The sequence below is a fragment of the Pleurodeles waltl genome, chromosome 4_2, assembly GCF_031143425.1.
Source record: "Pleurodeles waltl isolate 20211129_DDA chromosome 4_2, aPleWal1.hap1.20221129, whole genome shotgun sequence".
Lineage (NCBI taxonomy): Eukaryota > Metazoa > Chordata > Amphibia > Caudata > Salamandridae > Pleurodeles > Pleurodeles waltl.
Genome location: NC_090443.1, coordinates 802,608,851 through 802,624,652, shown reverse-complemented (window position 1 = coordinate 802,624,652; position 15,802 = coordinate 802,608,851). Strand labels below are relative to the sequence as shown.

At 40.4% G+C, this 15,802-nt stretch overlaps 1 protein-coding gene across 1 annotated transcript in view; it reads right to left on the bottom strand.

The window, feature by feature from the left end:
• RPE65 (retinoid isomerohydrolase RPE65) overlaps window positions 1-15,802 on the bottom strand; it is a 227,103-nt gene that overhangs the window by 110,553 nt on the left and 100,748 nt on the right. Inside the window, exons 8-9 of the mRNA XM_069232453.1 lie at window positions 10,898-11,030; window positions 10,647-10,786 (exon numbers count right to left, since the gene is read on the bottom strand). Of these exons, the coding sequence (XP_069088554.1) occupies window positions 10,647-10,786; window positions 10,898-11,030 (273 nt within the window). The remainder of the gene's footprint in view (window positions 1-10,646; window positions 10,787-10,897; window positions 11,031-15,802) is intronic.

Sequence of the window (15,802 nt, the reverse complement as noted above, 5' to 3'; positions counted from 1 at the left end):
TTAGTATATAACTTTGAATACAGTCTCAATTACTGTAATATAGTTACCATTCTGCTGTTATGAGAATGCAAATAGTTCAAGATCATGAATTATTAAAGGAATTAGTATGAATAATTTTAACAAAAGACAATGTTTTGTGAAAATTATCAATAATAAAAGCCTTTGCCAGGAATTGGGTTCTTGATGTCAGACAGGAGTCCACCAACAATCTGCTTTGGCTAAAACAATGACTGTAGAGAACTTCTACTCATCCTCTGGTAGTGATGGCACAAGCAGCAGACAATTCCCCAGAGAAACGTGACTTAAGTTCAAACAACCCCAATACATTTAAAGTCAAGAAAAACAACGCAATAGAATTGGCAAATTAATTCACAAAAATGGAGACTGATCATAATCAGTTAAGGGGAATCAGCGATATGACTTTTTAAAGCTTAAATGTAAAAAGTGCCTAGAAAAAGTAAACTACCAGTCAAAAGTATCAGTTCGTGGTTGGCCAGGACCTAAGTGCGATTTCAGGCTTATAGCAATGGACAGGAGGTCTGATACCCCAAAATGTTTACCCGGGTCAAAGGTTTAACTTTAAGACCTAGGGTCTGGTTTAGATTTTGGGAGAGGGGAATACTTTGTAAAAAAAAATAATAGTACGCGATAGATCCCTCTCGCCATATTACGATCCCATTATATCCTACGGAGATTGTAACATGGCGGATGGGATATCCATCATGTTTGTGATGGAGTATTTCATTCGGCAAGATCTAAAACAGGCCCCTAGTCTTCTTTTTGGAGGTCTTCCAGTGTAGTAAGGTCCAAGATGGAAAGCCAATGAGGGTCCTCAAAGTCAGATAAGTCATCTAAAGCCATTGTTTTTTGGCACCAGAAGCTCAGAGTGGGACAAAGTTGGATTTTGTAGCTGCTGAGGTTGCTTCACAGCTGGGATGGATTCGCTGCATCACCCTGGTCTGAGGTTTTGCGTTCCAGTTTAGTCACTTTTTTGAATTGCAAAATCCACCAGCAGGACAAGGCTGAAAGCTGTAGCAGGGCTTTACAAAGATGGATACCTTTAATGTAGGTTCTCAAGGAACCTGTTTTTAGTGTGGCAAAAATCTGCAAGCAGGATGAGCTTGTTTTTCTTACCTAGAATGCAGACTTTATTTGTACAGTTCAGCACCTTGTCCCGGTCCTCCGGAGGTGGAAAATGACTAAGGGCCTGACTTAGAAGTCAGAGGAGGGGAATACTCCATCACAAACGTGACAGATATCCCGTCCGCCATATTACAATTCCATTTTATCCTATGGGATCCTCATATGGTGACGGGATATCCGCCATGTGTGTGACAGAGTATTCCTTCGGCTGACTTCTAAATCAGGCCCCAAGTCACACTTTTTTTCCACTGTTGGAGAAGTTCTTCCAGACCACTCCTGCAGCCCAGATTTTACCAGGGTAGGACTGGAGATCAAACACTTCACCATTGGAAAGCAGTTCCCATCTCTAGGTGACACCAGGAGTTAGGGGACTTGACTCACTTTTCGAGTGTTGTCTTCTTTCTTCACCTGTTGTTTTTCAAGGTCCATGAGTCTTCTGCAGTGGTGGTGGTGAGGTTCCATTCTTATGTGATTAGGCAGTGATGAGATTTCCTACACCTGATCCCGTCTAGTCTCTCATCCTATTCCCACCTCCTTTTTGGCACATTTTTTGGTACTGCAATAAATCGCTACAAACTCTAAATTCAACATGGGTAACCCCTACATCCATCAAGAGGGGCTCTATCAACCCCCTCACCCCCCAAAGACACTTCCCTATTTAGACAAGGTGTCATTCCCTCTGGCGGTGTCAATAATGTTTTTTCCCTCCAGCTGGGGTTAAAGTTAGAAAGTCATGGATGACCTTGCAATGAATGACAGCAGATCCAACAATATTTGGTACCACCAAGACAAATGAAGAATTGGGCAGGCAGTACTTTTATCTTCCAATTGTTCCAGTGCCCCACCAAGATGGCTAATCTCTGTGTGCAACACTGCTGCCTTCCACAGTCCAAACCACTGTCCTCAGGCAGCAGATTTTTTAAATGTCAGATAGGAATGTGTATTGAGCATCTGTTGTGGGTTTGAGTGAAAAACTAGTTCTTAACCAGTTGTCTCCCAGGCAGCACAAAGTAGATGTTTAAAAATACATTTTACCACTTAAGCTCTCAATAATCTACCCATTTGATTAGATTGTTTAAAGGACTCTGAACTATTTTCAATCTTTTCTAAGTGATGATATAAAATAAGATGGTCAATCACGCTGTATCAACATGCAATGAAACAGCTTTTGGGTAATTCCACTGTGAGGGTATGATATACTCAATATGCAGCATGGCATATCTTATATCTCAAGCAACAAAGTCTGTGGGCTAACAAAACACCCTTTAGGGGTAACTTATCTATTGCATAAAAAGAGGCTTCCCTACTTGGCAAAGGCACTATTCCTTGCAATGTGGCTTTGCAGTGGTTTTAAAATAAACAGTCTAAAATATATGGGTGGTGTAAAAGGAAAAAAAAAACAATGTTAACCATGTACAACATCCACATGACATTTAACTTCTATCCATTGATGCATTTTCTGTACCATCTACCCTGACATTACAAGAAAGAGAGAGCCAATTGGATGATACCAATTTTAATTCTACCATTATAGAAGCAGACCACAAGCACTGTGCCACTCAATAGCGGTGTCAATACAAAGAGCCTTAATGGCAGCAAAAATAGGGTGCGGAAAAATGTGAAAAATACAGGGTGACCATGCCGACATGGCAGCTTTCCTGCACATCCTTTGCCTATTTTCACTTGAAACACACTGTTAGCACTCAAATCTGAGAAGCAACAGTAATGCATAGGAAGTGCATTATTTCCCCTGGCATCAGAGCATAAATTGGCGCTGCTATACCATTTAACAAGTTTTTGTATATGGACGTTGCACATGCATGATGAAGTTTGCTACACTATGAATGATGTAAAAGTAATGGGGTGGGCATTAACATTCTTAATATCCATGGCAATGACCAGTGCAATCAAACATTTTAGACTGACATAAAATTCAAATATACAATTCAGGTGATGACATTATCATTGTTGCTAGTGATTATTTATGAGTATTGATTCTTTTAGCGAAAGAACATTAGAGGACCAATACATTCTGGATCCAAATGATGTTAGTATGATTTTTTATTTTTTTTGCAACTAGCGGACTTGCAGGTTTGTGGAGAATGTGTAATTCTGAAATTAGAGACTCTGCTTTCCTCTCTTTGTGAGATGGATTTCAGCAGTGAATTGATCATATTATTGCTTCTGTATATTAATTTGTAAACGTGTCTGCTGTAAGGCTGGCTCTGTATTAACTCTGGATCATGGTTCTGCAATTTTGATATTCGAATTTGAGGACATAGAAAGAGGACAGTCAGAGAGAGGTATATTATGTCTGTTAATGTTTATTTAATGTTTTAAATCTTTCAACTGAAAGACTGGACATACATGTATACATTATGATTAGCATGATCATAGGGCAACTTTAGGAACATTCATTATATGTTATATATGAGCACCGAAAGAGATCATCAACTGGAGGATTGTCTGATAAAGTACTTCGGGTAAATAAAACATTAGTACAATTTGTTTTACTAATAAATCATAAAACATTTTGCAATGATTGATCATTGCAAACATTAATAGGAAGACTACAGGAAATGCTTGTATGGTTTTATTTAAAAAATCTAATACTGGTTTCAGAACTAACATTTGAAAGGCGTTGGTGAGCTGTTTAAAAGTTAGCAATAAACACAATTTGCTTCAAACTATTAATGGCGTATAAGGGTATTTCAAACACTGGAGACACCAGTTATGTAAAAGATTAGCCTCAATTATTTCCAGTGATACTAGGTACAGAAAAAGATGAGCTAGACATCTCAATGTTAGATGATAATTTACCATTGATGAAACAACCATGTATATTAGATCCCTAACAAGGCAAGGGTTTAGGGACAAATTGATTCTATTATAGGACCGGAGGCTTCGATTAGGTTATCTCTCTCTTTACTGTCCAAAAAGCCAATAACAGATTTCCTTTCGTCATTTTTTTCAGCACTTTTAAAACCTGCTCCAAGCAGGCGATAAAAGGGGACACACCATTTAATACAATGGGCCCCTATGTACTCTGCAGGAGTAGCGCCAATATTTTGGCGATACTCCTGCCGTGTACATCAATAGCATCAATATAAATGACGCTACTGCCCCCTATTCTGCGCCATTGTGCGCCATATTTCAGGTACAGCGCACACATGGTGGCAGTGGGGGGGGGGGCGTTAAAGGGCGCAAAAAAAGTAGCGCTGCACTGTGTGCAGTGCCACTTTTCCTAAATATGCCACTTAGGGGGTCATTCCGACCCTGGCGGTAAAAACCGCCAGGGTCGCGGATGACGGAAGCACCGCCAACAGGCTGGCGGTGCTTCCTGGGCCATTCTGACCGCGGCAGTAAAGCCGCGGTCAGAAAACCGGGTGCGGCGGTTTCCCGCCGGATTTCCCCCGGTTGCCCAAATCCGCCATGGCGGCGTTGCAAGCAGCGCCGCCATGGGGATTCTGACCCCCTTCCCGCCACCCTGTTTCTGGCGGTTTTTACCGCCAGGAACAGGATGGCGGGAAGGGGTGTCCTGGGGCCCCTGGGCCAATGGCATGGGCAGTGCAGGGCCCCAGCCTGCTTTTCACTGTCTGCCTAGCAGACAGTGAAAAGCGCGACGGGTGCTACTGCACCCGTCGCACACCTGCAACACCGCCGGCTCCATTCGGAGCCGGCTTCAGTGTTGCAGGCCTCTTTCCCGCTGGGCCGGCGGGAAAGTTGAAATGGCCCCAGCGGTCTTTTGACCGCAGAGCGGCCATATGGCGGTTACCGCATGGCGGTTAGAATGAGGGCCTTAGTCTTTTAGGAATGAAGTTAGTTTCTTTTTAGTGTCTCAGGTTATAAAATAGAGATCAAACTGAAAATTTTGCTTTGAATAAATTAGGCAATAAGCCTGTCTGAGTGATTTGAGTGAATGAATAAAGAAAAGTGCAAAGGTCTGGGTATTTTATTTTCTCTTAAGATTAATGACACAATTAATGTAAATATAATTCCCGTTTAACAAACTGTCACTTTTATATCTGCCTTGGTGCAGTAGTCTTAATTCTATAAAGAGGATTGTATCGTCAATTGCTCTTTGCCAATACATCATTTCTAGTTTTCTAAATTATTAAATGAATTGACTCTGTAAACACAACATTGTTAGGCAATATAAATAAGGCCAATTTGTATTTTTTTTTAAATTAAAAAGACCACGCTACAAAACAGAATATCAATTCACTATTTTGAGAAATGTAATATTGAAGCCCTGCTTACTAACTTATCTGTTAGTTTCCAACCCCAGCACAAACCTCTGTTTGCGAGGCGGTCTGAATTATGATTTCGATGGTATTTACCAAACCTGTTAATTACCAAGTGTATTAAATACCTCTCCCTTTGTTACACTTTGGCAGAGAAAACCTGCTGTAATTTAATTATGCAAAACAGTATGGTGGTTAGTTCACCAAGTTGACATGTTATTCTGCAAATAATCTGAATAGTTGTTTTTCGGACGTTAAAAAATTCCAAACTGCATGGAGTCAATTTTAGTGGATGCAATAAATAGCGCCTACTTGTCTAAGACACTCAGAACGTCAATTTTTCAATGTAATACAACTAGACAATAGAAATCAGAAACAATTTTGATTTTGTTCTTTGATCTTTAGAAAATTGACCTGTATGCGGAACTGGCCTTTTCTTTCTAAAAACTCAGTTGCTAAAGACACGTATACAGTTATTACAACCTTCTTTCCCATTGCAAAATCATTGATATACTCATGCATCTGGCTATTTGGTATAACCAATATATCAGAATTCAAATTTATATTTTTGAAACAGGTGAAGAAATAAAGGTAGCATAACTAGTTGAATGTAATAAAGCTATTCCTTACATGCTTCAATGGTAGCTTTGATTGGGCTAATTTGTTCTTATTTCAGTATTCATTGTTAGAGTGGTATATTCAAGTGGCCTTTATAGTCAATTTCATTTGCTTACTGGTTTTAGATGTTCAAATCAATCAGGAACAGATCTGTTCCTAAGAATTATTCTATTTTTAGGAATTAAAATTAACATAGACGAAAACCGGTATTGGATTTTAAATTGAAGCTTCATTTGGATGTTGTGTGGGCTACTGAACTTGGGACAAAATGTGTGCAAATATATATCAGATGTTTACAATCAATACACAGCTTTTTAACATTTTTAATAGCCGTTTTATGCACCAGATAACATATAACAAGGGGAATACTAATAATGGTCAAATGACAAATGATGATTTGAACCCTTATCTACACACAGTTTGTTTACAGTGATACTTTCAAAATACTTGGGTTCCATCGACTTATTCAGTACTCAACTGCATTATAAATATGACACAAGGAGGCTGTTAAACCACTGTCATTTCCTTACATACTTGGATTTTCCTTTCTTACTTGCAAATTATAATATTTCTATCTCCTGCATTAAAAGACAAATTTATATTGGAGTCTACACATGTGAAATAATAATTTGCTCAGTTGGATTTTTATCCTCATTTACCATTTTTTATTATTTCCCTTTTACATCATTTCCTCCTCTTTGTTTTTCTTCCCTGTTTTATTTCATGCTGTTCTTCAATTTTTATTCTTAAAGTGTATGGTAATACCTAGAAGAGTTATTTTTTTAATAGAATTTAAATAGGAATGTTGTAGTCTATTCTAAATAGCTATTGTATAGAAGTTTTCTTCATCACTTTAAGATGTTTTCAATATTGTATTCTCACAAAAGATTGAGTTCCATGGTAATTTTCACAAACATTTATCTTAAAACGTACGACTAATTCCAAGAAGCACAAAAAAGAACAGGGGAAAACTATCAGTTTCTGTCTCAAATAACCTCCTGTTTGGCTTTCAGTTCTCATTTTTAAATTTGTAAGACACACAAGAGATGCCCAACACCGGTCCTCATCACAATGGGCCATTTGTCCTGGCTAAAGGAATAAGTTACTTCTCTTCAGTTGTGCTCTTTCTGGTAGAGGCTATCTAGCTGCAGATTTCTCAACTTTTGAATATTGCCCGAGCATCAGACTGGATCTGGAAAACTTTCGGCGCACCATCACGTGGCACCATGCTGCGGCGCACGGACGCTGTTATGCTCCAGAAATGACATGAGGAGTCCTCGTAGGCACCACCCCTTCACACTAATGTCAGTTGCTTTCGAGGATGTCCACGCACTCAGACGCAGAGCCCAAGAGAGACTTGGTTGAGAGCATCATGGAGATTCCTAGACTTGGGATCTTATTAATGCATACAGTCCAATCACAGAACGGGGAGGATAGAAGGATCGGTGAGGAATCTGAGGCTAGACAGAGTCTCTACCAGAAAGAAAATTAACAAAGCTAAGTAATTTTTTCATCTGATAGAGACCCCTAGCCACAGATGCCTCACATTCCGAGTAGATACCAAAGCAGTACCTATATGGAGGTGAGTCTGTGAATGGACTCAAACTATGAAGTCTTGCATGACCGAGCAGGCAAAATGCCCCTCTCAACAAACCTGGCTGTCCAGACAATAGTGTGTCATGAAGGTATGTGGGGGTGCTCTCATAGCCACCTGGCACATGTTTAAGGCTGGGACTCTCTGTGCTAATGCAGTGGTAGCAGCTTGGGTCCTGGTAGAGTGACCACGCAGTACTTCCGGCAGCTGCTTCTTAGCCATTGTTTGGCTGATCTTAATCCAGAGCATGATCCAGGAGAGATAGTTCTCTTCTCTTCAAGCATGAAGGTGGAGATTGCTAAAGCCTGAGTACAGACCATGCCCTGTTGCTGTGACAACAAGTCCTCCCCAAGGGACAGCCTTATCGGATGACATATGCTCAAGTGGAGGAGCTCTGGATACCACACTCTGTGCCCAATCCAGAGCAACTAGGGTGACTTGGGCCTATTGTTTTTATCTTATTGAGATCTTGAGGTAGGTGTAGTATTGGTGGAAAAGCATGCAGGAGTCCTGAGTTCCACTTGAAGTGATATGCATCCCCAAGTGAAAGGCACCCTGGAAACTCCAGAACGCCGAAGTGCTGACACTTCGCTTTCTCTATGGTGAGGAATACATCAAGGCGATGGTAGCTGAGCTCATCAGCCATGCCATTCAATTATCCAGCCAGGTGGTTTGCCATCAAGAAAACTCCTTGGCAGTCCAGCCATTTCCATAGGTGCAAGGCCTTAAGGCACAGGGTTCAAGGCCCACAGGCCCTGTGTGTTGCAGTACCACATGGTGGAGGTGTTGTCCGAGAGTACCTGTACCAGCCTTCCTTTGATGGACGGAAGGAAGGCTTTCACTGCCAAACAGGTGGCTCTCAGCTCCAAGAGGCTGACATGGAGCCAAGCCTCTGATCTCCATCTCTCCCAAATGGCTGCCTGTTAGATTGGTCTTACCCCAGACATCTTACCTTTTACCTCCTGTTTTGTTGCTGTATCTTTTTTTTTGGCCTTGGGACTGCTAACCAGTGCTAAAGTGCACGTGCTTGACCCCTAAACATGGTAGTACTGGTGTATCCACAATTGGCATATTTAACTTACTTGTATGCCCCTTGTAAAGCGTGATACCATATACCCTGGGCCTGTAAATTAAATTATAATAGTGGGCCTGCAGCACTGGTTATGCCACCCACTTAAGCAGCCCTATAAACATCTCACAGGCCTGCCACTGCAGAGTGGCAGGGCCTGTATGTGAAGATTCACTGTCACTTCGACTTGGCATTTAAAACATTATGCCAAGCCTTAAACTTCCTTTTTTTTTTTTGCATATAAGTTACCCCTAAGGTAGGCCGTAGGTAGCCTGTAGGGCAGGGTGCCATGTAAATAAAGGGCAGGACATGTACATTTTAGTTTTACATGTCCTGGTAATGAAAAACCTCCCAAAGTCGCTTTTCATTAATGTGAGGCCTGCCCCTATCATAGGCCAGCATTGGAGTAGCTGCATCATGTTTAATTTCACTGGAATTGTAATGATAAATCCTCTTTACTGGTAAAGTCAGATTTATTATTACTATTTTAGAAATACCACTTTTACAAAGTGGGCATTTCTCTGCTCTCACTACTCTGTGTGCCTACAGCCTGTTTCCAATCCACGTCTGGTGTGGGCTAGGTTACAGATACACTTGTGCTTTCCCGTCAAACACCCACAACACAGGATACTCAACTACATCTGCATTCATCTACATTCTTATAGGTCTGTTAGGAGGTTGGGAAGGGTTCATACTTGCACTTCAAAGGGTAGTGGCCTGAGCCCACACAAAGGGTCTGATTACCTCCCACTGATATTCTGGAGCCAGGGCTGGGCTGAATTCGGGAGCTGTGCACTTCAGAGAAACCTTTTGAAGTCACACCACACATCAAGGTAACTTTTTGGTATAAGTACTGGGTCTCTGGCCCCCTAAAATCAAATCACTTTTGGACCAGGAAGCACCTCTGCAGGAGTAAAGGCTGCTCCACTGAAAGGATTACCCCATTACTGTGACTGGCTGCTCCCAGGAACACACCGTTTGCACATGACTGTAGCCCTCGTGTCCTGCTCAGCACCTCTCTCCACAACACTTTTGAAAGTGCTCCAGAACTTAGAATATCTGCAGTTCCTGTGTCTTGGTTGACATCTCCCCCCATCGTGCTTGGGGTTCCTGGAGCCTCCAACTCACTAACTGCTTCTCTGCTGCCTTAGCAGAATTTCTTTTGGGGGATAGACTTGACTGAGATCACAACACCCGGCAGCAGAGCGTGACCGCAGAGAATACCATAATTCTTATAAGAGATGTGCATTCCTTGATTACCTGGTCTAAGTTTACCTGGTGGAAAAACTTAACAGTTCCTAAATGCACTGCTTATGCATTGTTTCCCTTAAATTAATATCTCATTACTAATTGGTCTTATTTTAAGCAAATAAACCTAATTTATTTTTCTAAAGCTGTGTAAAGTCTTTTTTGGTGGTATTTTCATTGTGGCTGCTGTGTCTGTGTTGCACAAATACCTTACACATTACTAAGCTACCAGCTACAAGAGGGTGAGAACAGGTTAATTTGAGTTGTGTATTTGGTTTACCCTGACTAGGATTGGGACCCTATTTGGCCGGGGTGCATACCGCTGCAAACTATTGACCTAATTTCTAACACCGCCCCAACCCAGAAGCAATGCATTGGTCACCACTGTGAGCTCCAAGTGGGGTAGAGAGAGGGATCTGCCACTCCAGTCCAGTCCACCAATTATCACTGCAAGTCCTTTGCAGTCTCCTCTGAAATCTGAATGTGGTTGGGAGGTCCCCTTGATGTTACCCCAATGGGACTTCAGATTCTACTTCAGAGTCCGCAGAAGACTGTTCTCACATTTTAAAATCAATAATAATAAAAAGATGTGTTCCTAAATATGTTTGCTTTCATCTGGCGTCACTGGTCATAGAAATGTAAATAAAAGAGTTTACATTTATTAGCTTAAACTTAGATTTAGTTTTAAAAATAGATATAACATTTAGTAATTCAGTTCCTATGCTATTACCCTTTCCAGCAGCAGAGATCCACAATAAGGAATCCATGGTCTTCATATGTATTGATGTGATGGAAGAGGTTAAAAGCTGATGTCCTGTACTTGATGTTGAGGTATTCACCAGTCTGTTTTTCAGCTACATGCATCCAGACCTGAAACACAAGTCATGTTTGTCAGGCTTTATAAAATTATTCTATTTCTAAACTATATTTATTTATAGTAAAAGGTAGTTTAATCTAATATTACAGAAACAGTACTCTCACCCCCATTGTTTCATGAGACTCGAAGCAGTCCATGTAGTTGGCTCCCCAAATACTCCACGAAGAAAGGAACTTAAACAAGTTGATTTTCACAGGTTGTTCCACAAAGACAATGTAGTTTGGAGTTAGACCAAAACTGTTGAACAAAAAAAATCATCAGTTGTTTTTCCTTAGTCGTTCAGATGGGGCTCTTTTTCTGTAACAACTAAATTGTTTAATGCGATAACAACCAATGAATAAATCTGCAAAATGAGTAAATAGGACAATCCAACATTGCTAATTCTAGCATTCCCTAATGCATTGGTAATAAAGGCACACACAACATACTTCGACCACTAGGGACGTGGATGCATCAGTATATATGCTTTCAAAACATATTTTATGCATTCTTAGTGAACTACTTTAGGAAGGTAACAAAACGACCCAAAAAGCTACACTGTTGCAGACAGAAGTGCCACTGAGTTTAAGACAATTCTGGGGCCGATTCACAAAGAAAGTAGGAAAAGTGTGTGCAGAGACAACACCACTGCCTGCACATCATTTTCATCACTAGGGTTAAAGGGGAAAAATGTTACTAAATGCCAGGGATAATTAAATCAACAAAGAAGACTAAGAAAACCTACAATGGACCAATTGAAGGCAAAAACAGCATTTTCTCATTTGAAAGCCCTCATTCTGAGTCAGGGACGGCTTTAGGGCGGTGCGACCGCAATGGGTGCTGACCTGGATTGGGGGTGCTGACCTCAGAGGGGCGCTGTGTCTTGCAAGAAAGTAGACACTTGCAATTTAAAAGCATCTGCTGAAAAGTTCCTTGTGCGCTCAGCATTCAGGAAGCAATTGAAATGCCAAGATAACTCTTGTGATTAGTGTCCCTGCTAGGGAAAGGGCAGCTTTGACGCCCCGTAAAGTAGCCTAGAGGGTTAATGTTCCTGCTGCAAAGAACAGAACTATATTTTATGCGGATACCTGGGTGGATTAGTAAAGCCAGCCTTTGCAAGTGCTTTAAAACATATGAATGTATGTGAAAGGTGGGCAACGGAGAAATGAGGGGCACATTTGCCGAGTGGTAGTGAAGAAATCCGAGGCGGTGGTCATAGGGGGTGCCAACACAGACTGTTGCACAGGGTGCCACCAGCGCTAAAGTTGGCCCTGTTCTGAGTCATTTGGAGTGGTATTTCGCAAAAAAATACCACCCTGCATGATTCTAAATTTTACCAGGTGAGTCCATGCACCCAGTGCAACCAAATCCTGGGTTTGGAATGGTGAACCACTTGAAGTAATGAATCTCGTAATTCTGGCTCCTACATGTTCTTTCCCATTCTGGGCTCATGAACTCAGATGGTCATTAATAAGGGTGAAGACACCACCCAGATTTGGTAACTCTGGCTGAAGTGTCTCCACCTCCAATTACCTGGCAACTTAGAATGGGAGCCAGAGCAGCATGTTAAATCCTGGTTTGAAAATGTGAAGTGGTAATAACATTACTTTGCTTTTTTGAGGTGCAGTATTACCCAAAGATAAAGAGCGGGTGCAAAAAACTGTGATAAAATGTGGGGTCCAAAGGGTGGTAATAATGCACCTGCTACCCCACCAATTGTACCACTTTATTCTGTGCTTCTTTACCAACATTTATTCTAGTGTTAAACATTCACAGTATTTCCGTGATGTAATGGTATTTCGCAAAATCATCAGCAATGGTATATATTTATGGTAATCTGGCTCCTCTGTAGCCTGAAGTCCGATTAAACAAGGCCATTGTTTTCCAGACACTTACGAAGTTGTAAAGTTACTAAAGTTTCAACTAATTTAGCAGTATAGAACAGATAGCAGATCAATTCGTATTTTGACAGGACTACCGACTCTTCTGCCGATTTCTTATGAAGTGGGGTAATAATAGTCATTTTAATTTTCCTATTGATAAACCCAGATTTTAGGGAGCTGTTGATGACCTGTGTAGTGAACAGAAATGGTGGGGGTCTGGTAGGGTTTGTAAGAACCAGAGGGTGAGGCAAGAGGTTTTAGTTTATTTGTGATCTTGTAGATTGTTTTCTCAAAGTCTGTTGAAAATGTGTCTAAATTGCATCAGTTGCACCGATGCACTGAGATGTTGCTGGTGGTGTATGGCCCAAGATGGGCCTAACCACTGCACTTGTGACACAGAGACACTACTGTGGTTGTTGCATTGTTTGTTTCATAGTCTTTTTAGTGCACCAGTTGCTTTCTAGACCTTTTTTTAGGTCTGGCTAGAGCACAGTTGTCCACTGACCAATTGTTACCAATTCTTTAAAATACACTTATTTTTTGGATAGGTTTTGGCTTCACTCAGAGGAGATTTTACTCTACCTCAATTGGCTATTTGGTGTGTCATTCAATCTCCTGTGGAATGCATAAATTGCAATGAATAAGGGATTATATTACATCTCAAAAATACCCTGAATCATCACACATTTAATTATTTATGTCATACGTGCAGCATGTACAGAAAGTACGTTTTTTGTTGTTTTTTCACTGTACAAGCTTTTGTTGTTTTAGTTAGCACTAAAAAATGCAATCCAAACCTACTGGCTTTGTCAGTACTTGTGCTCTATAAGTGCCTGATTTGTAGTTACGGGAGCAGATGCATCATATATTTATCAACCTTTTCCCACAACCTTTCAATAGCCATACCATCTGCATGAAATTCATTGTTATTTCTAATAGATTTTTTTGTCATGTTTAAGAAGGTTTGTTTTTTTAGTTCAAGAAGCTTCCTCATCAAGGGATAGCAGTGGTGATTTGAAGCGGATGATCCAACATGCCTGATGGACTGTCAAAGGAGAAGGAGTTCTTATCAATGAGCACATAAAGGATGTAATCTGACTATGCACTACTAAATTGTCTAACCCAGGAACCGGAAAGGATATGAGATTTTAAAAAACTTTGTAGAGTGTTTTTCCTGTAGTTTGAAGTAAACGTGAGCAGACAGGTTACTACATCTTGATACCAAAGTCTTGGACTTCTGAGTATGATAGGTTCACACTGTGATGGGGATCGTGTGAGAGAATCGGCCAGTTGGAACTAACACCCAATCTCTACGTTTTTCACAATTGTTTCTACACAGGCATTCTGGGAGTGATCAGATTAAAGGTTGAGGTACTGAAGGATGACATCACAAATTGGCTAAAACCCGGAGTTTATCCAGAAACGGCTCAATTAGTGTTCTTTGAGTGTAATAGATTAAGGAATATGCCATGGAAGACAACAGATGTGCTGTACCTTTCACATGTAGGTCTTTAAAGGAGTCGTATTAAGGACCCTTACATTCTTTACTGGTATTGCAAGTCTAGTGAATTAGCAGCATCCCTCCCACCAATAATGTCAGTCTTTGGAAATTCACGCTCAGTTTTCATAGCAAAGTATAAGAAAACTACCTCTGACAGAGACAGATTACACATAGAGTCGCTCATAGATAGCGAATGGAACAAATAACTGTCCAAAACCAAGTGTTTCCATATACTAAACAAAAATGAAAATTGTGAGTTATTTAGTTGCTAGCCAAAATATACTGAAGAATGTGAAGCCCTCCAGCACTATCTATGGTCAAAATTACAGTGCATATATTTTTAGCACAGTAACTTTTTTCTCTCACGAAATGTGCATCCGATATATAATTATGCTTTTCCTTCAACAAAGCTACATTGTTTTTTATTACTTGAGAGCATGTTGAAAACAAGCACTGATGGGCTGAAATACAATGTTGAATTATAAGGTGTCACTTTAAAGTAGTTACATTTCCAGTACCATTGCTATCAGATCGCCCAGGTATTTTTTTGCAAATGGTCACGGTTTTATGACCCAGACACAAAGACATGCAGTGCCACAGACTACAACTGTTTATTAATATTTATTAACTGCACCAGAAGGATAATATAGCATTTGAGAATAGAAGACAGATAAAGACGATTATTGGAGGGTTCACACAGAGCGCTGGCAAGAGAAAAGGAATACTAAAAAGAAAAGGTGGTCCTCACATTTTTCAAAGCAATATGAATGAACTTTTGAAAGCCTTCCTCTTCTTAGTCTAACACCGAAGACACAAATTAGAGGACTCATGCACAGTGTAGTGGACCATAAAAAGAGTTTCATGTGGGACAAGAGTGCATACTTTCACCTACTGCAGATCATTTAGGAAACAGACCATCTCTGATTTCAATGCTTTTAAATTCTAAAAACAAAATGTCTGTGTGGAGACATGATGTGGCGTGGATCAACGGAGTTATTACTCTTTTCTACCCATTGTTCGTGTCATAATTACTTTTGTATTTCTCTTTTTTGCAGTGTTCTTAAGTAGCACGTGGCATTTGTTGGCTGCCTCAGAGCTCCACATATTCAAAGATGCATCAGTGAGGTCCCATTTTGGCTCTTCAGTGAAAGGCATCTCTAGTCTTTAAATAACTCATTCCTGTGTTCATATGGTGACAAAGGCACAGATATCAACAAAGCCTCCTATTCATATCTGACCTTACCTTGATTTTATTTTTACAGGTATTGAATTTTGCTAGGTTATAGTTTCAGCTCTTTTAATTTCTATGCACACTACTCTGTTACCACATAGATGGGCGTGAATATGAGGAAAGTGACATAAAAAGATTTTCTTATTTTGTGACACACTAACTCGCCACAATCTGTACATTGCACCAGCTTTAGGCCGTTTTCCACTGACATCTGCAGTAAGCAGTTTTTTCCTATGTTAGAACATATCGCAATGTTTATTGCATCCATTAAATAAATGGTGCAATATACCTGTTATTCGGCTAAAATTCTTACCCCGGGGTTTGGGAAGACCAGAAGTTATCAGGAGTTTCTTCTCTAGGACAGGGAAAATCAAAGACATGGAGCTCCTAACTTTTAGTTAGCTCAAAGGTCATG